Source organism: Ornithodoros turicata, chromosome 9, assembly GCF_037126465.1.
Source record: "Ornithodoros turicata isolate Travis chromosome 9, ASM3712646v1, whole genome shotgun sequence".
Taxonomy (NCBI): Eukaryota; Metazoa; Arthropoda; class Arachnida; order Ixodida; family Argasidae; genus Ornithodoros; species Ornithodoros turicata.
This window is the reverse complement of record NC_088209.1, coordinates 18,472,087-18,496,122: the sequence shown is the minus strand read 5'-3', so window position 1 is coordinate 18,496,122 and position 24,036 is coordinate 18,472,087. Positions and strand designations below refer to the sequence as shown.

Below are 24,036 nucleotides of genomic sequence, written 5' to 3'. Positions count from 1 at the left end.
TGTGATGGTGATGGTGATGTGATAAAGAAGAAAAAAATGGGGTAAGTTTCTACGAGGTCGAACTGGCTACCCTATAGTACGCTTACACACAGAAAGTACAAGCATGCAGATGATGAGATGATGAGAAAACAAAGAGATGATGACCAGAGAAGAACAGAGATGATGATGGACTTCACCATGCCTCATGCGTAAGCTGTCTTGAGGAATATATCCGGACTTTTTATATGTTCGCGACGCTAAGCCATCGTGATGCAGATGTCGTTGTCGTCAAGTTGTGCCCCAAATGAGTAAGCGTTCTTGCAAGATTTCTTGTTTTCGTTGCTAGTTTGTAGATTCACTTTTTTGCACCCCTCGAATTGCAGACATTAACCCGCTTGTTTAAAAAGAGAGAGAAAAAAGAAAAGAAAAAAGAAACGACGAAAAACTCAGAAAAACGCTCCCCCTCCAAGTCAAGAGAATTATCCGAAAAAATTTCGAATACAATTAGTTGCACTTTCTTTCGTTAAATATTTTCTGCATCACTTTAAGAGAAAAACATTTACGCGTTGGTCAGTCGGCGTTCGACCATCTCATCCTTCAGGAGGCGCACGCCTTTTTTGTGACAATTATGAGCAGCATAAGTGTCACAAAAAAGGCGTACGCCTCCCGTTTCAACAAATCAGGGCAGATAACGATATCATTCGAGATTATGGTTGGCTAGGAGCGTGCTATGCCTGCACAGGCAGACAAACGAAGAGTAATTAGAGCGGTAGAGCAAATTAATATTGTATTTAAACAGAATACAAATACCTTTTGCAGAAAGTACTGAGTAGGATACTGAGTGCTAACAAAAGTATTTAGCATACTGCACCTTCATTAAATTAAATTAAATTAGTTAAATTTCAAGAAGTGTAACTGCATTATCCTAGCCACGCGAAAAACTTAATACATTAAACGTAATGGCAGTAACTTCACCTCCTAACCAACCATCATCTCGAATGATATCGTTCTCTCCACTGATTTGTTGCAAACAGGGGGCGTACCCCTTTTTCGTGACAATTATACAGGACATAATTGTAACAGAAAAGGCGTACGCCTCCTGTTTAGGAGTTGAAATTACTGCCATTCCATTTAATGCACTACCGTAGTACCAAGTTTGCCGTATATGGCTAGGGCATATAACTCAGTTAGCATTTGTGCAGTGCTACCTACCTGTGACATGGTTACTTATCCACTACTGCCATGTTCGCTAAGGCGCACATAGCGTATCCGGTTTCCGGTATTTACTGAAAAGTACAGATAAAATGTACTGCGGTAATTTTTTTGCTTAGTTGGCGAAAATAATTATACACTGGTAATCACCGGAATAAGCACTTCGAATCACATGTCGTAACAATGTACCTGTAGATGTAGCTCCTACAACCCTACCTCTACTAGTTCATGGAAGACTGATGCTTAATTTAAACACTGAGCGATGCTTCCTCCTGCTCTTAACTTGGTCGCTCCATCTGCATGAGGCACTATGCAGGGCGAACACCTTGTATTTTTTTCTGAATTAGATAAATAAATAAATTTGATATTTACCGGTGCGAAGATGACAACGAATTAAAGGCGCGCTGCGCGGTGTCACCTGAATCCCGCGACATGTTAATACTAATTAATAATAATTTTGGGTTTATGTCGCGAGACAACTGAGATCATGAGCGACGCCACAGCCCCCGACGTGTGCTTAGCAATTTATTACAGTTTATTACAATTTAATGTTTTGGCAGATGATCCTCTTATGGAAAAATATATTAAACAAAATGTAATGAATTGGTTGCCCTCGCTATATACATAGGAAATGCCACTATCGTTTCTCGGCGTTTTTCACCCAAAGAGCCGAAAACCGCTGATTCGTGTCGAACGAAAGGACCGCAGATTTTTCGAACTGAATTTCTGAAACATAGAAACGGGCAGTAATATTTCAACCCATATCATCGTCCGTTCATCCCCTTTAAAGTAGCCACCAAAATTACACACTCGTCTCTACTATACTGATAGCAATTTGCGGCCCCTCTTCACGATGCCGCATGCGGACAATGCACGGAGGAAATCACTTTTCACGATCCGCGCGATAACATATCACCCGCTCTGCCCAGGGCGGCCAAGGGTGGCGCGCACAATCGAGTCAATGCGTGGGCCGCTACAGCGTTGCGTCCCGGGGCCCACCGGCCGGTCGCCCGCCGGACGCCTGTCCATCCGTCCGTCTGTCCCGCCCGCCCCGGGTTCGGCGGGCGAGGAGGGCGGGCGTTTCTCTGCGGGGAGAAAAAAGACGCGCGTGCGCGATTGAACGCAGGATCTGGCAAGCGCGCAGCACTCGGCTCGCGAGCCTGTGGGCTACATCCAGTGCCTCCCCGGCCGCTTCAAAGTACATCTCGTTCTCTTTCCCGCCTCTTCCTGAAATCAAACCCCCCGCACCCCCTTCCCCTGGACAACCCCCACCACCGGATTATTGCCCAGCGCTGGAGTTGGTTTACGTCGGTGTGCAGTGTTGCTAACATGCCGTCCGTTTTGATTGACACCATAAGTGCTTGAACGCATGGCCCCGAGTCATGAATTACTCGGGTGGGACAAACGTGTCCGCAAAGTCGACGCAGGGCCTCGAGAGGAAGGGGACAGGAAGCAGAAAGTCATCGCCGCAGGAACAACCGACCGAACAACTCGACTCGGTGAGTAGTTGAAATGAAATACTGTCAAAGCGGATAGGCGATGCTGAAGAAAAGAATAGGCTCCCACACTGAGCAGAAATTACGGGCCTATAAGCTGCGTTAGTCAAAACGAGAATGTGAAAAAAAAAACAAAAAAAAAACGTTCTGCTGTCTGTATAGCTCTGTCTTCCAGCATTTATCAACCAGCAATGAAATGCACGCAATTTGCGGACATTCTGCAAAATATATATAAATATTTTGCCACGTTTCGAGTGCAAATATCGTGTTCTAGATAGCACATACACCTTTGCGGTGTAAGCTTCGTATTATACAGAAGTAACACATGCTTCCAAATGGTGTATTCTATGAAACGCACATTCAATCGAGAAAGGGGGTGTGTTCCATACAAAACACTCTGAAGTGGATGTTCTACAAACACTCTTTTTTAACGCTCTTATAACACTTTTCAGTTGAGCCTGTAGAATAAACGCGGGCGATTATTTAATTTAAATTAATCTTCGATGTAAATTAGGTATGCATCCTCCTTCATTACGCAGGCTCGACCGAAAGCGACTGAAATACACTGTGTGTAGTGCCCGTATATTCCATTTCATCAAGAGAGAGATATGCCACGCGATCACGACCTTTTGTTGCGTGCTCGAAGATCCACCGTAAACGTGCACGATATTATAAAACAGTGCAAGTAGCACAAGGTACTAAGTGCTAGTGATTATCAAGCTCCATCCAGCTTCGTCTGCAAGAGGTCGCATGACATGCTGTCGTGGACGTGATCGTTTATACGCACACATTCCGGCACTGGCTATACATGCTTGGGGCTCTTGGCGATGAAACGTCCCCGTCGAACCGGTAGTAAGTGTACGGCGTCCTGAATGAATGAAGAACGCTTGCCCGGCGGCACGCAGCGAAACCCACGTGGTCGGGATGCTCGCTCGATGCGGCAGCCGAGTACGTCGCCTCTGACGCTTTTTTGGCGCCTTGCAGACCCAAACGGCTGTACTACTGCGGCGAGAAATTAACTGTTGTGTGCCCGGGAGAAACGGTCGCTCAATCGTGCCTTACGTCTACGGCCCCGCTAGGATCGTTAAAGGGGGAAGCTTTGGACTTTGAGGAATAACGCTATTCATGGGTGAAGTCGTGTGTCGTATAGAAGATGAGCACACTTCGGGGATGTTTCCGAAATCTAAAATGACATTATGATGAGCGCATTTCACGCTGTATTATTATAGTTAGATTATTATTTTGCGTTTTCTACTGCATCTACATTCTAAAGATAGAACTTCACCAGATGCATTCTAGAAGCAGAACTTCACCGCATATCACGCCCTGCACCAACCGTTGCCACTAGTGATACACTCTTAGAAATGAACTTCACCGCATAGCAAGCTCCTAGCCAACCATCATCTCGAATGACATCGTTATCTGCCCTGATTTGTTAAAAACTGGAGGCGTGCACCTTGTTTTGTGACACTTATGCTGTTCATAATTGTCACAAAAAAAGGCGTACACCTCCCGTTTATCATTCCAGATCATTCGAGTACGGTATCATTCGAGATTATAGGGTTGGCTAGGAGCGTGCTATGCGGTGAAGTTCGTTTTTAAGAGTGTAGGGGTCATCTGATTCGAAGAGAGATGGGGCGTACGCGTTTTTGTGGCACTTATCATATATCCAAATTGACACAAAAACGCGTACGCCCCCCTCTCTCTCTTTGGATGAGAAGGGATAGACCTATCATTCGCCCCCTCCTATCTTTCTCACGCATACAGGACTTGACTCCCCTCTTCGTATACGCATCGCATACACGAAGACAAAAAACACTGACGACGATAGTACCATCAGGTGTGATCACACCTCATGAAGGACGGACTCCGTCCGAAAGCTTGTACCTTAATAAATCTATGATCGTCTTCAGTGTTCTTTGTATTTGTGTTCTTCAACTACACTCTTAAAAATGAACTTCACCGCATAGCACGCCCCTAGCCAACCATCATCCCGAATGACAACGTTCTCGCCCCCGATTTGTTGAAAACGACGCGAGGAGGAGCCTATTTTTGCCATTATGTACGACAGAAAATAGGCTCCGCCTCTCGTTTCACAGCAAATAACGATATCATCAAATCAGGGCAGATAACGATATCATTCGAGATGATGGCTGGCTATGAGCGTGCTATACGGTGAAGCTCATTTCTAAGAGTGTACGGTCTTGACTGTCCTTCTACGTCTTTGTGCTTCAAACATACACTCTAAGAACTGAATAATAAATAATAATAAGAAGAAGAAGAACAGAACTTCACCCCATAGCACGCTCTGCGCCAACCATTGCCACGAATGATAGGGTTGTCGCTTCTGATTCGAAGAGAGAGAGAGAGAGTGGGGACGTACGCCTTTTTGTGTCAATTTGGATACACGATGATCGACACAAAAAGGCGTACGCCTGCCTCTCTCCTCGAATCATTATAAGCGATAACCCTATCATGCGGGGCAATGGATGGCGCAGAACGTGCTATGCGGTGAAGTTCTGTTTTTAGAGTGTATATCCGTTCAGCCAGTTCTGTATAGAATGCGCAGATTCAATGAGGAGATTTTCCAGAAAACGGAGGGCCCGACGTTTTGCCGACACCGTAATGGTTCTAAGATTGTTTCATGAATAACATAACAAGTGATTCGTATCTCCTCCAATATCATTGGGGGTATAGCGTTTACGCCTTGACATGAATTACTGAAGTGACATACGCCAAAATGCCCAGTTTTGTACGGGTTCGTCTTCAGAAATGGAAACGAGACTTCGTTAAAAATCGTTGTAACGTCCTTCGGCAGGGAGAGGCAAAAAACAATAGGAAACCAATTCGAAAAGCAAGATGTACAAACTTTTTTATGATGTGCTGGGAGGGGGAGGAGGTAACGTTGGGTAGACGAGCGGTCTGCCTGCATAGACTGGAGACACGTTGCTACACTGTTAAAATAGAACTTCACCACATAGCACGCTCATAGCCAACCACCATTCCGAATGATATCATTCTGTGCCACGATTCGTTCAAAACAGGGGGAGGAGCCTATCTGGGACACGCATAATGTATCCCAGATAGGCGCCTCCTTCCATTTTCAGCAAATAAGGACACAGAACGATGTCATTCGGAATGATGGTTGGCGAAGGAGCGTGCTATGTGGTGAAGTTCTGTTTTAACAGTTTAGGGAGAGAGGGCAGTGCACTCTTAGAAATGATGGTGGTGGGCAAAGTCACGACTGACGCCCCGGGGGAATGTGCGTCCTGGGCCGACTTCTAAGGGAACTGTGCCGACATATGTCTGAAAGCGTCTGAGGAAAACCCAGGAAAAACCCCAGACAGCACAGCCGGCACCGGGGTTCGAACCCGGGTACCTCCCAGTCTCGACGTGACATGAACTTCGCCGCATAGCACACTCCTAACCAATCATCATGTCGAATGATATCGTTATCTGCACTGATTTGTCTAAAACGGGAGGTGTGCGCCTTTTTTTCGTGTGACAATTATGAACAGCGTAAGTGTCACAAAAAAGGCGTACGCCTTCCGTTTTCAACAAATCAGGGCAGATAACGATTTCATTCGAGATGGTGGTTGGCTAAGAGCGTGCTATGCGGTGAAGTTCATTTTTAAGAGCGTGGGATGAAGGAGAGGAGGAAGAAAGGAAGGTTTGTTACTTGTTTGCTGGTGCATGGTCTTATATAGGTCCTTGAAGGGTACGGCCTTGAACAAGTCCAGCCGATAAGCTAATCTAGAATTGCTGAAAGTTTTACGGCACAAGTATTAAACCCTATACGGATAAGTCTCAAATGAGATTGGGGCACAGGGGTGCCCTCCAATGTATCGCTCCATAGACGAAAGCGCCCTGGGCGAACGCAGTGCATTCTGGATAGGCCTATTCACACGTCACAGCAAACGTCAACGCCTACGTGACCTTAAAGATGGCCGCGCCCGCGATCGGGGGCCAAACCGTTTGTCAACAACGCGTTTGCCGTTTCTGTGAGCTGTTTTGGACGCCTTTCGACAATGGTAATTATTTTTATTGAATAATCTCGCAGTAAATCGCGCATTTTTGTTCATGAGGCCTCATACTGTTGACCACTTCCAAAGATGTGATGACGAGCCCGCGCTAAGACGCACTGAGCCGATGCGACGTACTTAAACTAAGCAGAAATGCACTATGGCATGTCGCGAAGAAGGACCAAGAAGCACCGTATAGTGTATGCTGGCAAAACACGTTCATCTTTTGGCTTTACATGCCCAAGAATTCGGGACAAAACGTAAAGCAGACTTCACCTGTTCATTTTGCCATAGAGCCCATGTAAACACATTCCGCTGACAGCGCTCTGCATTCGTTCGCTAGTGGCACGTTGTCTGCTGGCACGGCGAGGCTTCTAATGAGACTTCTTTGGGTGAATATTGGGATGTTCGAGGTACCATTGAGGTTCCAAATTTTCAACGTGTGAAGAAGGCTTCATTTGCTGCACTGAAGCACTGGGGAGAAGCCCACCAGTATCATATGTGCCATGCGTTCTAAACGCCTGGTTCCTGAAATGTTTGAGACCCTACGAGCAATCGGAATGTTGCGTTGTGTACGTGAAATAGACTATAAAATGGAAAATTTTGGAAAACTAAAGTGTACTCAAGTAACTGGCTATTTTCTCGTGGGTCTCGTAAAATGAGCGAAACGCGCCTACAACGTGCGAACTAATCCCTACAATTTATTTCATTCATTTTATTTAGTTTCTTTCCCATTGAGCATGCAATAGGGGTGGGGAGGGGGCGGAAACAGAGGCAGTTTTGCAAGCCCGCCGGGCCCGGCTGACATTACACTGAGGCAGCATGTACCAAAACAATTGTCACGGGTACAATGTTGAACACATAGGTATGTAGGATATGAACAATGGAAAAGCTAAGTGAATTATGACACATCATATTACCACACAACAACAAGAACAAATGGCACCACGAGGTCACATTAGAAACATTGACAAAACTGAAACGTGGCACAGCAGCAAATATAAAAAACGAGAGAGAAAAAGAGAGAGAAAAAACAAAAGAAGCCTACTAGAAAAGCCTTACAGTTCCACAAACTCCTTCAACCACCTTTACCATTCGGCAGTTATCTGCAGTTAGCGTGTAGAAGCAAGTAATTTTGCACTACAATACATCCATAGGTAATGCGAATGTTGACGCGGTTGTGCCCATCGCTTGGAAGAAAATCTCTGAATGCGCGGCGGTACAGGGAACAGATACGCTAGTAGACGCTATCAAGCTATACCATACACCAACATGCGTTGATGTTGAATTATGAAAAAGGTACACTTATTCCGATACTCGGATCATAATGTATTGCGGAATGAAACCTCGGACATTACGCTTCTTCACGCGCAAAATCCTCTTCAATGAACAGAGGATAATTTCGCTGTCCTTAACTCACGTTACCACTGTAGAAATGTGTCAGTCGTCGAAGAAGCTAGAGTCACTAAATAAGCTTCGCTTCAGAGTATCCACGCTGAGGTCGAAGGGAGAACAGGAGCGGCATCTTGTTTCCGCACCACCCCTGTACCATCCCCACACTCTTAAAAATGAACTTCACCGCATAGCACGCTCCTAGCCAACCATTATCTCGAATGATATCGTTATCTGCCCTGATTTGTTGAAAACACGGGGCGTACGCCTTTTCTGTGACAATTACGAACAGCATAAGTGTCACAGAAATGGCGTACGCCCCCTGTTTTCAACAAATCAGGGCAGATAACGATATCATTCGAGATAATGGTTGGCTATGAGCGTGCTATGAGGTGAAGTTCATTTTTAAGAGTGCAGTTGAAAATCAAAGATGGCAAACATAATGCTCACTGTGGGATAGAGAAGCGTGCAATGATTGTTGTGCGATAATAATAATAATAATAATAATAATAATAATAATAATAATAATAATAATAATAATAATAATAATAATAATAATTTATTTATCACTGAGTGAAGGGCGGGCGAGGAAAAATCCTTGTATTGTCCACCAGAGCGTCCCGAGGATGTCACGGTGAGCTCGAGGCCGTCAACCTTGATGAGCTGCTTTCAAGAGAAAGGAACATTTTACCCGCGCACGGTAGATGGCTTCGTGCGCGTGCGTGTGGCTACCGAGCTGCGGAAACAAGATGGCGCATGCTCACTCTTGGAACTCAGTGTCGATACTCTGAAGCGAAGCTTATTTAGTGACTCTAGAAGAAGCTACACTCTTAAAAATGAACTTCACCACATAGCACGCTCCTAGCCAACCATCACCCCGAATGACAACGTTCTCGCCTTAGATTTGTTGAAAACGGGAGGAGGAGCCTATTTTGTGCCGTGCATAATGGCACAAAATAGGCTCCTCCTCCCGTTTTCAGCAAATCAGGGGTGAGAACGTTGTCATTCGGGATGATGGTTGGCTAGGAGCGTGCTATGTGGTGAAGTTCATTTCTAAGAGTGTAGACAGCGGCGACATCTGAACCGCGCACCTCTCCTTTGCCGGTCAAGTGCAAGTGCCATTGTTAAGATCCCAGAGTATCACAGCCCAGTGCCGCGTTTTTCGGCAGCTTACTCATGGCTTTTCTCCTCGTTCAGCAACTCTAAACAAGCCAGAAAATTAGAAATAGTTGCTTCTCAGAACGGATGATATTGGGGTTACAAGCAGCACTTGCGGCGCTCGCAGCACTTTCAAACGAGTGTCAGCGCACATTCTTCTAAAAAAAATTAGGTAACATTTGCCAGACATCGGAATCCCTGGTACAATATGCTGATCACAAGAAAGTAATGCACTGGATCTCTGCCTACTATGCTAAGTGGAACAGTGGTAACCCAAGTTAAAAACAGCGAAAATTATCCTCTGCTCATTGACGACGATTTTGTGTTTGAATGAACATAATGTCCGAGGTTTCGTTGCCAAATACATAACATTTAGTGTCTCACTTTTTGGAGTTAAACCGTTAAACCCGATTCCGCCCGATTATTCGCCCTCGAATGAGTTTCGGATTAATTCGGGTTAAATCCGATTTCTCACGGGATTCTAATCCCGGATGGCTTTGCATCACGTATCAGGTAACACGACTTAGTAGTAACACGCGATTTAGTAGTAACACAGGATTTAGTAGTAACACAGAATTGTATGAATAGCACCCGACCTCACCTCGAATTTCCTATGGGACACTATTACCCGATTTTCCTCCCCCCCCCCTCTTCGAACTCGGGAAAGGCACATAAGCCGAAAAAGACACTAATTATATTCCAGTGTTACAAATGTCCTAATTAAGCAGCAAGGATTCGCGAGCGAAGCTATCTGCGACCCTATAAATCCCCATTCACAGCCACGACAATATTCAATCTATACGTATAGATGTATTGCGCTGCAAATTTGCTTGATTCTTCATGCTAATTAAAGGGGTTTGTTCGTATGTTGTAGGTGCCCTTGGCGCATTTTACGAGACTGCGCCTCCAGCAAGACAATTGGCAGTTACTTGAGTACACTTTAATTTTGCAAGCTTCTCCACGTTATAGACTATTTCACAAGCGCTACACAAATTTTCGATTGCTCGTAGGGGTCTCAAACTTTTCACGAACGATGCGTTTGGAATACATGGCACGTATGATGCTGGCGAGCTTCACCCCAATGCTTCAATGCAGCAAATGAAGCCTTCTTTAAGTGTTGAAAATTTGGAACCTAAATGAAACCTCGGAGATCCCAATATTCACCCAAAGAAATTGCATTAAAAGCTTCGTAACACAGGCAGAGTTCCTTTCGCGTACGAATGCAGAGCGCTGTCATGCGGAATGTGTTGCACGCTCTTTTATGATCCTAATACATGTCCTCAGTGGGAACATGACCAGGTGAAGCCTGCTTTACGTCTTGTCCCGAATTTCTTGGGCATGATGATGTCGGCAAGCGCTTAAACGACATGTCACATGACCTCAAAATGACGTTTTCTATGACGTGTGACCAGGGCAAGATGGCGATTTTGCGAAAAGCACTCGCTTCAGGGTAGTTACAAAAATGGGGGATATATGTCACTCCTGTGATTGGGGGGAGGGGGAGGGGGCTATCGTTTAGCTTGCATTTGCATTAGCTGTTTGAAACTTGGAAGCGAAGTTCAAACATGGCCCTCTAACATTAGCCGGTCTGTTGCACCATCCGTTAAGTCCAAGGATACGGTTTCGTTTCAGTAGCACCTTGTATAGTCCAATCAGCATGTACAGGTTGCGACAAAAGTTTACGGAAGACGCGAGTGGCGTACTTTTTCTTTTTTCTTCGGTGCGACGCCCTAGCGGCCGGCGGAAGCGGGTGAGTTCACTGCTTCGTAGGGGTGGGAGCGTGCGCAGTTAGCGACGCACAGTACTATAGTTCCGGTGTCGCTTGGGTGTGTCTGGGAAGTGGACGCTGCCTATATAAGCTGCCGCTGTATGTCGCTGAGAGCGCACCCTTCCAGCGAAACAGTGAACTTACCCGCTTCCGCCAGCCGCTAAACACTAAACTTTTTTACACCTTTTCCAGTGTAAAAATGGTGTTTGATAACTCACACCTATTTGGGTGTAAAGTCTGTAGAGTGTAAGCACTTACGCTCCCTAGAACGATGTACCTGGTTCGTCCCATTAATGACCGCCGGGAACGTACCTCCGGGCCTGATGACCTTCTCACGGATAGGTGTAAAAAGCAGGCAGAAGGGCGTAAACAGCAGGATACACCCACTTTACACTCAAATGGGTGTTAGACAGTTAAGTGCGGGGTGTAAACTGTGCAATACACCCTTTTAACACCTAAAGAGGTGTGAAATTTTTTAGTGTGTAGGGTGTCGCACCGAAGAAAAACTACGCCGCTCGCATGTTCCGTAAACTTTTGTCCCAACCTGTACTGCAATTGCTGAACAGGAAAACGTGGACTTCTCGTCACGTGCAGGCGACGTCTTGCATTGAAAATGGCAAACAGAAGAGGCACGTCCACCACCTCAAAGTGAAGAGAAACACGTACAGTCGGACCTCGTTTTATGAACCCTCGATATACGAATTCCCTCAACTTACGAACGGCTCCACAGGGAACCAAACTTTTTCGGTGTATTTTGACCTCGTTTTACGAACCCTCGATATCCTAACTATGAACGGATTATTAGGGAACGGACCCAAAGTAGCCAAGCCATTCTGACCTCGATATACGAACGGAGTTATGGACGTACAGGACAGGCCAATGGACCGGAGGATAATGAAAGTTCCTCAGTACATGCTGCCAAGGTCAAACATACAATGTCCCAACGTCACTACGTTCAACAAACATGATTCACCATATTTCCTGAAAGAATAATTCGGGCGTTTACAGCAGAACGGTTGTGAGTTTGGACCAGGTCTCCAAGATGGAAGCATCTTGCTGTTCCAAGAGAAGGATTTCAGTCCTGACAGCCGGTGACAAGCGTAATATTTGCCGTTGGAAACAGTCTCATCCGCGCGCGATACGGTATACTTTGAGGACCGGGTGGATGAGTCAAGTGTCAGACTTCTGTCATCTCCTCTAAACAGGATAGACCCTGCAGAAAGTATGGTGCAAAGTACAATTACGCAGTATTTTCAAAAATAAAACGCATTCAAATCAATTTCCCGTTGTTCTGTGAGCTATTTGTGCACTGCACACCTCGGACCTCGATTTACGAATACCTCGATTTACGAACGATTTTCTGAGAAACGAAGGGTGTTCGTAAAGCGAGGTTTGACTGTATAACAACCACGGAACACTGATAGAGAGTGAGCAATAAACAATTGCAGTGATTTGTTACCTTTCTACTTACGTCTCGCTCTACACGATGTCTTAAGCACTGTCGGCGATTGCTTAGTTGATATAGTTGCAATCCCGCGTGCAGGCAGGCATGTTTCGGACGAGGGGCGTTGATACAGCGTTACGATTGTTGCCAGACGATATTGCTATACGACCGAGTGATGCAGGCTCGTGGAAGCAGCCTGGCCTGGATCAACACGAAAGAAGCGAGTCTGGTTAGTTTATGGCCTAAATTAGACCAAAATTATGTTCGTGCATTTACCCAGGCGGTGCAGGCATCAGACTTTACGCTTTATTCCGGTGGTGGCGCTGAAGCAGTGAGGAGAGGGCGAAAAAGGGGATGCTGGTCTATGTTACCAGTGCTTGATGATTGATCTACAGCATTAAAAGATAATTTCGTAAGATTATGTAATTACGTTGTATAAATTGAAAAATGTGACACTTAGTAACAATAGTAAAGAGTAACAAATAGATTGATTGATTATGAAGAAGAACAAAATGTAACAAAAATAGTAACAATAATTAAATAGTAACAAAAAAATTGTAAACCCTTGTCATGAAGCTTCATGCATGGCAGTTCTGCAGTTTCTTCCTCATTTGTGTTTTCTAGAAGCCGCGAGACTGTCACTAATCTATATGCGTAATGCCTATAACCCAATGAAATTATACTGCACTCTAAAAACTGAACTTCACCTCATAGCACGCTCTGCGCCAACCATTGCCACAAATGATAGGTTTATCGCTTCTGATTCAAAGACAGAGGGGGGCGTACGCCTTTTTGTGCCAATTTGGATACATGGTAATTGACACAAAAAGGCGTACGCCTCCCTCTCTTCTCGAATCAGAAGTGATAAGCCTATCATTCTCGACAATGGTTGGCGCAGAGCGTGCTATGAGGTGAAGTTCAGTTTTTAGAGTGTGCTGCATGAAAGGTCATACTCACCGTCATAGTACGACATAAGAATTTCCTCATCAAAATAGCTTAAGTCGGTGCACATTCTTGGCTTCGTCGTATATCATAGGCGAAAAACCCGCACAATATCACTGCCATGTCAGCAGAAACCTACAACAACGTGGAATGCTAAATGATCCGAAAACCGTTATGGTACCGAGGGGTTCCTCGGGCACCTTTTACATCCGCCGAGGAATATTGGGAACCCCCGTACAGGCACCTTATCGTATAGCCTGCGCAGCCCACGTCATTTGTCATTCCCAGTTTAGGAGCCATCATCCTGTACTTTATTACTTATTACACATCTATAAACACATAATGAAGAAAAGCGTGCATAATTCAGGTGGGGCCAGTCAACACCCCTGGATGAATGAAGGTCTTTTGCTCGGAGCCATTACTTCGTTTCACGCGAAAGATTCATAAAGGGCCGTCGATTCTGAGAAACGGTATAATGGTGGCTGAACACGACCGTATATAACGACGAATTATTTAAAGAAACAAAAAAAAAAGCGTCCGCAAAAGTTCGCTTGCGTAAAATCGGACGTATGGGTTCATTACGGGCGATTTATTTATTTATTTATTTATTTTATTGGTAGCCCGTGCACACCGACAGTTGATGTCTACACAGTGACGCACGTCAAAAGAACGAACGCGCGTTACAAAATGTGCGAGATTCTCTGCACGAGAGGCGCCGATATTTCGAATAGACAGTTCTCCTTCAGAAGAACAGAAGAGGAACAGTCTCTGTTCGAAATATCGGCGATCTGAGACCCTTTCCATCCCTGAGACCTTCCTGTCCATGCATAGGTAAGGTTAGTTTTATAGGACACATCAAAAGGAAACGGAAAAGGCGGAAGGGAATATGTGAAAGAAGTACTCAGCAAACACGACCACATCGCGATAGCTAAAAAAATGATTATATGTACATCGCATACGAGCATCAGGACGAAAGGATGAATCTCAAAATAGGGGTGGAAGATTAAAGGAATTCTGTTGTGCCTGGGTGCCAGTAGCAGATGACAGGACAACAACAACAACAGCAACAACAAATAAGTGATGATGATGCAGTGGGATGTCTCGCCGCGGAGGCGGCACCCAGACCCAGCACAGCAGCTACATATACATGATGATGGTGATAAGGTGTTTCAACAGAAAAAACCCACCTATACAAAGCCAATTTTCTATAAAGGAACGTGACATCATGGAGGTTTCGTCGCCTACTTAAAGATGCCACATCCAACTTTACTAGGAATAATATTTACAGTGCCACATCTTATCAAAAAAGAAAAGAAAAGAACAGCCGTAGATTACTCTAACTAGACACCTTAGTGTATCTTAGCGGATGATCACACTGTGTCTGATATAAAAGCTGTGAGTTCTTGATGATGATGATGATGATGATGTGGTAGGAGAAAAAAATGGAGATGTGAGCCCGCTCATCGTGGCACAAGCTACTCCAGATCGAGTAGAGAAAAAAAAAAGAAAAAGACGTCTAAAAAGACGAGAGCTCTGCTATGCTCTTAACGAAGGTGATGAGTGAGCGCTGTGCACCCTGACGATGAATCGCGGGCAATTCGCCCAGCACTTTCGCGACGTCAAAGAGTCGGCTATCAATACGGTCGAGGGATCTCTCAAGTTCAAGTGGGCAGTGTGAAACCGCGCACGTTCGAGAAGAATATGTTCCGCATCCTCACGCACACCTCACATTGAACACAACGATGAAGGTTGAGCGCCTATATCTTGAACCGAAACACGTTGGTTAGTGGCACAATCAGTCGAAGTCTCTGAAGCAAAGTTTCGAGGGTCCGGGACATCCGCGGAGGGATTCGGTAAGACAGGTTCGGGTCAATTCAGCGCAGCAGTGACGTCGGCTCTGCGGAACTCAACCACTGGCTCCGAACTGAACCACGCTGGAGGACGCACAATATGCGTTTTGCATCCTCAGAAGTGAAATATATCTTATCTGTGAGTTCTTGTTATGAATCTCGAGGAAGAGAGTCGTGAGACGACGTCGTTATTCAAAGCTTTCATGATCTAATACACGAATTAAGGCGGACTCACGCGATCTAGTTATGCTCGCTTCCGGCGAGGGATGGCGGCACCGTCGGAAAATTGTTTTCTTTGTTTCGCTTTCCTCCCGCGATCTGAGGAAGTGACGTAATCGGCGCCAGCGTGCAGAACATGCTATAACAAACTACAAAACCATTATTTTCATACGCAGGGATTTGGAAAACTGCAGTACGTTTGTCAAATATCTTGTAATAAAGGGTGTAGGGAATGACACCATTTTGGCTCAGATATTGCGGCCGTGCGTGCAGAGAGAAGCGATTTTGTGGGCAAGCTTGCGCTTGTCCCATCCTATATACAGTTGGCAATACGACTCCCATGTATTGAAAATTTGGCAAACTTTAATTCGACAAAAATCAGTGGGTCGCTTCAGGCCTTCAAAAAATGTGTCATTCCCTAGATAAACTCGAGAGGAACACCCCTGTACCTGTTTGGCGTAGAAATTCAGCAAGGTTTACGAGAACCCTGTGAACGAAATTTCCACATAGAGTTTCTTAAGAAGTGAGTCCGCGTCAAGCCGTGCGTGTATAGAAAGGAAGAAACATATTTGTATCCTACTTCGGCATGAACATCCTCATGCCACTGCTTACAATAGGAATCTGCCTCAGTCTTTGACCAGTTAGTTCATTGATTAGTGTACATAATTATTACAGGGATTACGTTATGTCCTAGAAAAAATGCTGTTTCTTTCTTTTTCTTTTTTTTAGGGGGGGGGGCACGGGGCACATATTCGCAGCCACGAAATTTCGCAACTTCTGAGTGCCCAATATTAATTCTTGGCGTGATTGGCATACCTCTGAATAATTGGAGGTAACGTATTGGACAAAAGCGGCATTGCTCGTACTTGCGCTGCAAAGCAATTCAAATGGTTACCAGTAACCTGTCCAACTAACTTTGAAGATAGCAGAGCAGATATAGGGTGAGTCAAGTCCAAGATGGCTGTAGAACAGGTACAGAACGAAATGGTGAACTCACACAAGTACTTGTTTGAGTTCACCATTTCTTCCTGTACCTGATGAAGCGTGGTTCACCACGCGGCAGCTTGTACACACTAAGTACGTATTAGACTTGTTAACCTTCAGTGTCATTGTTTTGAGCATAGTTTTCGAAAGAAATGTCAAATTGTGAATGGTGCCCTTAAAGGGGCAGTGATACGCAAAAGTTTATCATCCAGGAATGAATGGCGCCGTTACTTTGACATGAACACAAAAGGAACTGGATCCTCTAAAAAATATGCCAGCTTTCCAGTTTTCGCGAAAGTTGCGATAATTCAAAAATCGCGCAGACTCGTGGAATTTACAGTTACAGGATCTGCCCTCTATGGGGCACTTTGTGTAATACACATGAGTTTCGGACAGCAACGCTCTCTTTTGGAGTACATTCACCGTTACAAAAAGGTACGCAAACGAAAAGTACTTCGGTTTAGGCGTGTTAGTACATGACCTCCTAAAAGAGAGAAGTGTGTGTGTGTGGGGGGGGGGGGTAATGGCAGCATCGGCTCGTCGTTGTCGGCCACACAGAAGTGGGCGTCGTCACGACTATAGCAAAAAAAAAAAAAAGACCGATGGAGGATGAAGGTTGTTGATGCGTAGAGGGTGCATGAGTTCGTTGGGGAGAGCAAAGTGTTAGAAGGGTCGTTGAGCAAGACCCGCCTCCTGCAAAAAGAGAACTTCACCACATAGCACGCAGCTAGCCTACCACCATTCCGAATGATATCGCACTTCCCCCGGTATGGTTGGAAACGGAAGGGGTACTTCTTTTGTGGCACTTATGCAGTTATGTTAATTGTCACAGAAAGGTGTACGCCCCGCGGTTTCGACTAATCAGGAGTGACAACGGTGTCATACTGTGCAGGGGTTGACCTTCAGCGTGCGTTTTCCGTGTACGGAGGCAGAGCAGCGCAATACACTCTAAAAACTGAACTTCGCCGCCAACCCATTCTGTGCCAACCATTGCCACGAATGATCGCGATGAATGCGTTATCGCTTCTGATTCGAAGAGAGCGGGTGGCGTACGCTTTTCTCTTTTTTCCAAAATAGACTCAAAAAGGCGTACGCCCCCCCCTCCCCCCTCTCTATTCCAATCAGATGCGATAAAGCTATCATACACTCTTAAAAATGAACTTCACCGCATAGCATGCTCCTAGCCAACCATCAACTCGAATGATATCGCTATGTGCCCTGATTTGTTCAAAACGGTAGGCGTACGCCTTTTTTGTGACACTTATGCTGTTCATAATTGTCACAAAAATGGCGTACGCCCCCCGTTTTCAGCAAATCAGGGCAGATAACGATATCATTCGAGATGATGGTTGGCTAGGAGCGTGCTATGCGGTGAAGTTCATTTTTAAGAGTGTACGTGGCAACGATTGGCACTGAGCGCGCTATGCGGCGAAGATCAGTTCTTAGATTGTAAAGCAACATGGACCGGAGGAAGGACAGGAAAAAAAAAAAAAAATGGCAAAGGCAACGCGTTCTTGCTCCCTGGTGCGATGTTCCGTGTCCAAGGGTGTCAAAATTCCGCTACTGCGTAACGTTATCGTGGCGAAGCAACATCAATACCACGCAGTTAAGAAAAAGACCATAGCCACGGTTCCTACATATATTGAAGGGAAATAAGAAATGGAACTTTCTGTCGACACACAATCCCTACGTTCCACAAAACGACGATGTTCCTACGCCTAAGTGGCCAAACACAAGACTCTCGCAACCGTCAACGTTTCCATTATGTCGGTAACAATATCTAACGGCGCAAAGTTTTCGATGACTCCCAAGAACTCTTTGATGCGGACCTGTATCGAGTTAAAGCGAGAGAGGTACACCAGCGGATCTTTCTCCCTGGACGGCATCCAAGGCCCTTCAGTATTTGCCCTAACACGTAACATGATCTGTCAAAGATAAAGCAACGATTCTTTCTGCTGGCTCGACATGCTCCACCCATGTCGAGAGTGCAGCGTTGTTCGGGGAGAAGACAGCCGCTCAGTGACGGGCAGGCACTGCATTATGTATGCGGGCCTTTATTCTCGCTTGCGCCTAAATTTGCTCGCTCGTATTCTTGGCCAAGGGAAGCACGTTCCCGTATGCTATTTCGAATTGGACGACAACGCCTTCTGCAAGGACGACATTATTTATATACGCCGGGAGATTGTTCTCAATTTGTGCGCAGGCACAAAGGCGGAAGAAATTGAGTGAAGCGCGCGCGCGCGGACAGTTACAGTTTTTTTTTCTTTTTTTGGCAATTGAAGTCGTCGATCGGAGTTGAAGTGAGGGTCAAGGCGATTTAACCGGATTTTACGCATTGAATTTCTGTTTCCTTTTTGATTTTTAAGGTATTAAAATGAGATGAAAAATGAAATGAAATGAATATGAAGCGTACACGCGATACTATAATGCGGGGCTTCGGTAAAAAAAAAAAAGTCCTGGAATAATTTGAATTGAATTGAATCCTTTATTTGCGCATCGTTAGAATGCTTACAGAGTTGTAGTCGTTACAATGGTTCGGTCACGCGTTATGTGCGCGCTGGAAGCGATGCGGTGCTATATTGCTGCATTAATGTGTGCATGAGTACGTTTATATCAGAGAATATTCTGGTTTGTGGATTTTAAAAAATCGTTCTGAAATCCGCGCGGGTAATATGCGGATAAAATCGCACGCCTCTGCGGAGCGCGTGGATATCCACATTTAATTATGTGCATATAATTACGTGCACGTAGTGAATCCAACATGGTGTCAAAGTGTGCCATCCCTTGCATTGCTATGTCTTCAAAGTGACCCTAGCCTCCAGAAACGTCTGTACGAAATACGTACCACAATGTTCGACTTTCTTAGACAGTCATTTTTGGCCAAACTTCTCTCTCGAAAAGTGCATAGATATGAAATAAACGAGTGTTCTAGGTTTTGCATTGCCTCCACAGCAGGGAAAGTTCCATCGACAAGGACACCACGGTGACGTATTTTTGTACGCCAATCAGAGGACTGCGCGCAGCCAACGTGCTTCGCAGACGATTATTTCCGAGTTCGTCTCCAGCCAGCACGCTCCTAGCCAACCATCATCTCGAATGATATCGTTATCTGTCCTGATTTGTTGAAAACGGGAGGCGTACGCCTTTTTTGTGACACTTATGCTGTTCATAATTGCCACAAAAAAGGCGTACGCCTATAGCATAAGTGTCAGAACAGCATAAGTGTCACAAAAAAAAGGCGTACGCCTCCCGTTTTCAACAAATCGGGACAGATAACGATATCATTCGAGATGACGGTTGGCTAGGAGCATGCTATGCGGTGAAGTTCATTTTTAAGAGTGTATAAGACTTTCGGTACCATGGTCACTGATCAACGAAGACTAAAATGTATAGTTTTGTATAATGTAAATTTTAAAATGTAAAATGTAAATTTTGTCAATGTGTGATGTAAATCTAAAATGTATAGTACCACTATAGTTTCGGAATCGCTCGGGTCGAAGGCGACCGTCCCTTTAAAGTCGTGGATGACGTAACGTTCTTGAGAAGGTTTGTACTCTGAAAAGTAAAAGCTTTCCAAACATAACAGTTTCGCCTCGTAGACTTCTTTCCTATACAAACGCAATGACCACGGATAGGTATATAGTAGTACTCAATGTCCGCGTAGATGCCGATGCACTACCCCTATTTCAACTAGTGCGGATGCGGTCGCGGATATTACATCCGCGGATGCCATGCGGTATACAGTCAATCTATTCCACGACCACCTCTCGCCATAAGCTTCGTTGGGGTTATAGAAGATGTAGTCGCCGACCCGCGAGGAAAACTCTTATGGAATCGAGACAGCATATGTGGCATCTGCCGTTCGATCCGGTCCAGCCAAAGTAAAAAGAAAGTATCTTCGTTGTCCCTTCGTTTCGTTCTCCTGGAATAACTTATTTTCGTTCGATCAGGCGCATTTGAAGAAACAAACAAAACGCAGCAAGAATTGATTTACGCTCGACGCAGAACAATATGGGTCAACAATATGCGTTAAATTACGTAAATGAGACGGGGGCGAAGTGGAATAATTCGGTATTTTGCGCTCAGATGCCAATACATGTGGGTATTTGCAGTTCTCACTCTCCGGTCATGAGTATGGTTCCGCATTTTCGGTTTTAATCGATAAACACCGAAAAACATACGTCGCGGGTAAATTTTGTCTCATTCGGTTTTAATCGAAAAACACCGAATACAGAGGGACATCATTACAGATATGATGACAGACATAAATATCTGCACATGCCCAGCAAGTTCTTGATACGGATCAGAAAACCATACAGGAATACGATGGTTGTGAAAAATGTCCGTTTGGGTTGGTTTGGTTTTAAGGAAAAAATAAAATGGAGATTTTGGCCTCACTAATGTGAGGCTCGCAACACTCCACATCACTTGCACTGGTCAGTTACTTTGGTGGAAAACTCCTTGAATGATGATGCCAATGAAGGTGAGCAGGAAGATGGTGATGATGATGCTGCTGATGATGGCTAGTGGTGGGGGTGGTGGTGATTGCGGCAGAAAGAAAGCACACACACTGAGATGTCCGTTTACTTTTTCGTTAGCCGTAAAACACCACCACAGCGAACAACGTCATGTTGTATTATTTTTAGTCCGTCCAACTCCAACGTCATGTTGAATGAGCGTCATGCGGAAATTATATTGTGATTTCTATTCGCCGATAACTGTCGGGTAAACCTTGTACACACCATGGAAAAAAAAAAACATCGAAAAATGCCGATTTCGTGAAAATCAATAAATACCGAAAAACATACGCCGTATCCACCGAAAAAATACATACCAAAAACGCGGAACCCTGCACTCTAAAAACAGAGCTTCACCGCATAGCACGCTGTGCGCCAACCATTGCCACGAATGATACACTCTTAAAAATGAGCTTCACCGCATAGCACGCTCCTAGCCAACCATAATCTCGAATGGTATCGTCATCTGCCCTGATTTGTTGAAAACAGGGGGCGTACGCCTTTTTTGTGACAATTATGAACAGCATAAGTGTCACAAAAAAGGCGTACGCCTCCCGATTTCAACAAATCAGGGCAGATAACGATATCATTCGAGATGATGGTTGGCTAGCAGCGTGCTATGCGGTGAAGTTCATTTTTAAGATTGTAGGGTTATCGCTTTTGATTCGAGGAGAGATGGAGGCGTACGCCTTTTTGTGGCAATTACCATGTATCCAAATTGCCACAAAAAGCGTACGCCCCTCTCTTTCCTCTAATGAAAAGCGATTACCCTAACATTCGTAGCAATGGTGGCGCACAGCGTGCTATGCGGTGAAGCTCTGTTTTTAGAGTGTGGTCCTGGTAGATACTTGTACACTGAAAAAAGAAAAAAGAAACGTAATTTTAAACAAGCGTGACTGCTAGCTGTGTTGCCGGCATATATGCCGTAAGGTAGTTATTGCGGAAATATTCGTTCGGCGTGCACACTGCACAGCTCCCATAAGCGAATTGGAAATGGGAATGAAAGAAAAAACATGGAAATAAGCGAAAAGAGATCCACTTACATTAAAGGTATATTAAACTGCGAAGGCCCAGTCCGTAACTGTGCTACATGCACACATATATTTGTGCATCATATAGAGTACGGCACATACATATATGCCGGCAACACAGTTCGCAGTCGCTTGTACAGTAAAATTACGCAAATTTTTCTTACAGTGCACAAATACTGGAATACAGGTGCGGATACTACCGGGAAATTGCGCGGTGCACTTAATCCTTCCAATGAAGTACTCCTATAAATAAGAGGAATTAATGCTTTGAAGCGAGTAGGCTAATCTAAACTAATGTACTGTAGAAGTGTACAGTGATGGGAACGTTTCTGGCTCCTTATAGAGGGGGAGCTCTAATAATTCAACGGTTCAATACATCTTTTTTTTATTTTTCAGGTGTTAAATGGTCTATACATAATAATATCATTATAATGGTAGTATAGCATTGTTCCAAGAGTGAAAATACTTCTGTTCAGAATAAATTTAATATACCTAGTACATTGATATGCCTCAAATATATAACTCTAATGAGCGCCAGATCTAATATGGCGTAACTATAACAGGAACACATAATTGTTCATAAAGATAACCCCGAGACTATAGGAACACGAAAAAGGTTTGTCCCTTATTGTCCTTCTTCGTGTTCCTACACTCTTAAAAACGAACTTCACCACATAGCACGCAACTAGCCAACCATCACCTCGAATGATACCGTTATCTGCCCTGATTTGTTGGAAACGGGAGGCGTACGCCTTTTCTGTGACACTTATGATGTTCATAATTGTCACAGAAAAGGCGTACGCCTCCCGTTTTCAACAAATCAGGGCAGATAACGATATCATTTGAGGTGATGGTTGGGTAGGAGCGTGCTATGCGGTGAAGTTCATTGAGTGTAGTCTCGGTGTTATCATCATACGTAAATATCACGAGCCCGCTTGCTTCTAAAACCATCCTTTCTCGTACTTGCATTGTGTACATTGCGCGTTGTCGACATCGGTTTGGCTCATCATCCCTTCATAGTTATAGCTTTGTTCAAATAGACTGCGCTTTTAAAACAGAACTTCACCGGCTAACGCGCTGAAGGCCACCCATTGCATATAATGATACCGTAATATATAAAGAAAATGTATTACATTAACCTGATGATATGTACAGTGTAAGCAGCGAATGCTCCTGAATACCGTAATTACTCCTGATCTGTGGAAAGCGCAACCAAATTAATTAACCAATTAACCAATCGAAGACGAAAACGATGTTTGTTTGTTTGTAAGGTGGAAAAAAGAGGAGAAATTGATCTCGTCTCCCGACGCGTTGTGCCACTCCCAACATAAATTCTCACCCCCCCCCCCCCCCCAAAAAAAAGAAAAATACTTATCAGGTGCTCTATACTCGCAAGTTCGCTATTCACTATTCAGATGTTCGCTATTCAGAAGCCCACTATTCACATGTTCACTAGAAGTCCACTATTTGCAGTTATCCACTATTCACAGTGATCCCAAGATCATGCACAGAGAATCCTAGAAGGTTGTATCCCTCCCACAGCTCTGAACAAATTTAGAAAGTGCCGCCAAGGCAGCATCCCTCGTGTTCGGTGCCCAAAGTCCCAACAACCTACACTATATCGAAGACCCTGCTGCCTGGTCGATCAAGTGTAGCTTGCAGTGTAGCTCTTTGTGATGTATGCTTAGTGCAGTGCGTTATAATATGCTCACTATCGTCCACCGTTGCACAAACCGAACAATTCGATGGCTCTTCCAACTTTATGAAGAAAACGACGGCCATAAGGTACATTCAACCGATACCGCGATGTTAAAGCGTCTGTACACAGCGCGGTAACGTAGACGGAACACAGAACCGATCTATGTGATCTAGTAGCGACGAACCACTCTGCAATTGTACCCATCGCCGTCTGCACAATACCAGCCGCAATGACCTTAATGAAGATGTAACATTCTGACCTCGAGTATATCACCGGATGTATTGTTGAAGATAGGTAGTAGTAGTAGGTTGTCCCTAGTAGTA

General features: G+C 44.7%; 1 protein-coding gene across 1 annotated transcript in view; it reads left to right on the top strand.

Annotated features, from left to right (window-relative positions):
- Positions 1–2,386: 2,386 nt before the first annotated feature.
- LOC135368270 (inactive dipeptidyl peptidase 10-like) overlaps positions 2,387–24,036 on the top strand; it is a 187,773-nt gene continuing 166,123 nt past the window's right edge. The window contains exon 1 of the mRNA XM_064601439.1: positions 2,387–2,690. Coding sequence (XP_064457509.1) covers positions 2,574–2,690 — 117 coding nt within the window. The 5' untranslated portion in view covers positions 2,387–2,573. The remainder of the gene's footprint in view (positions 2,691–24,036) is intronic.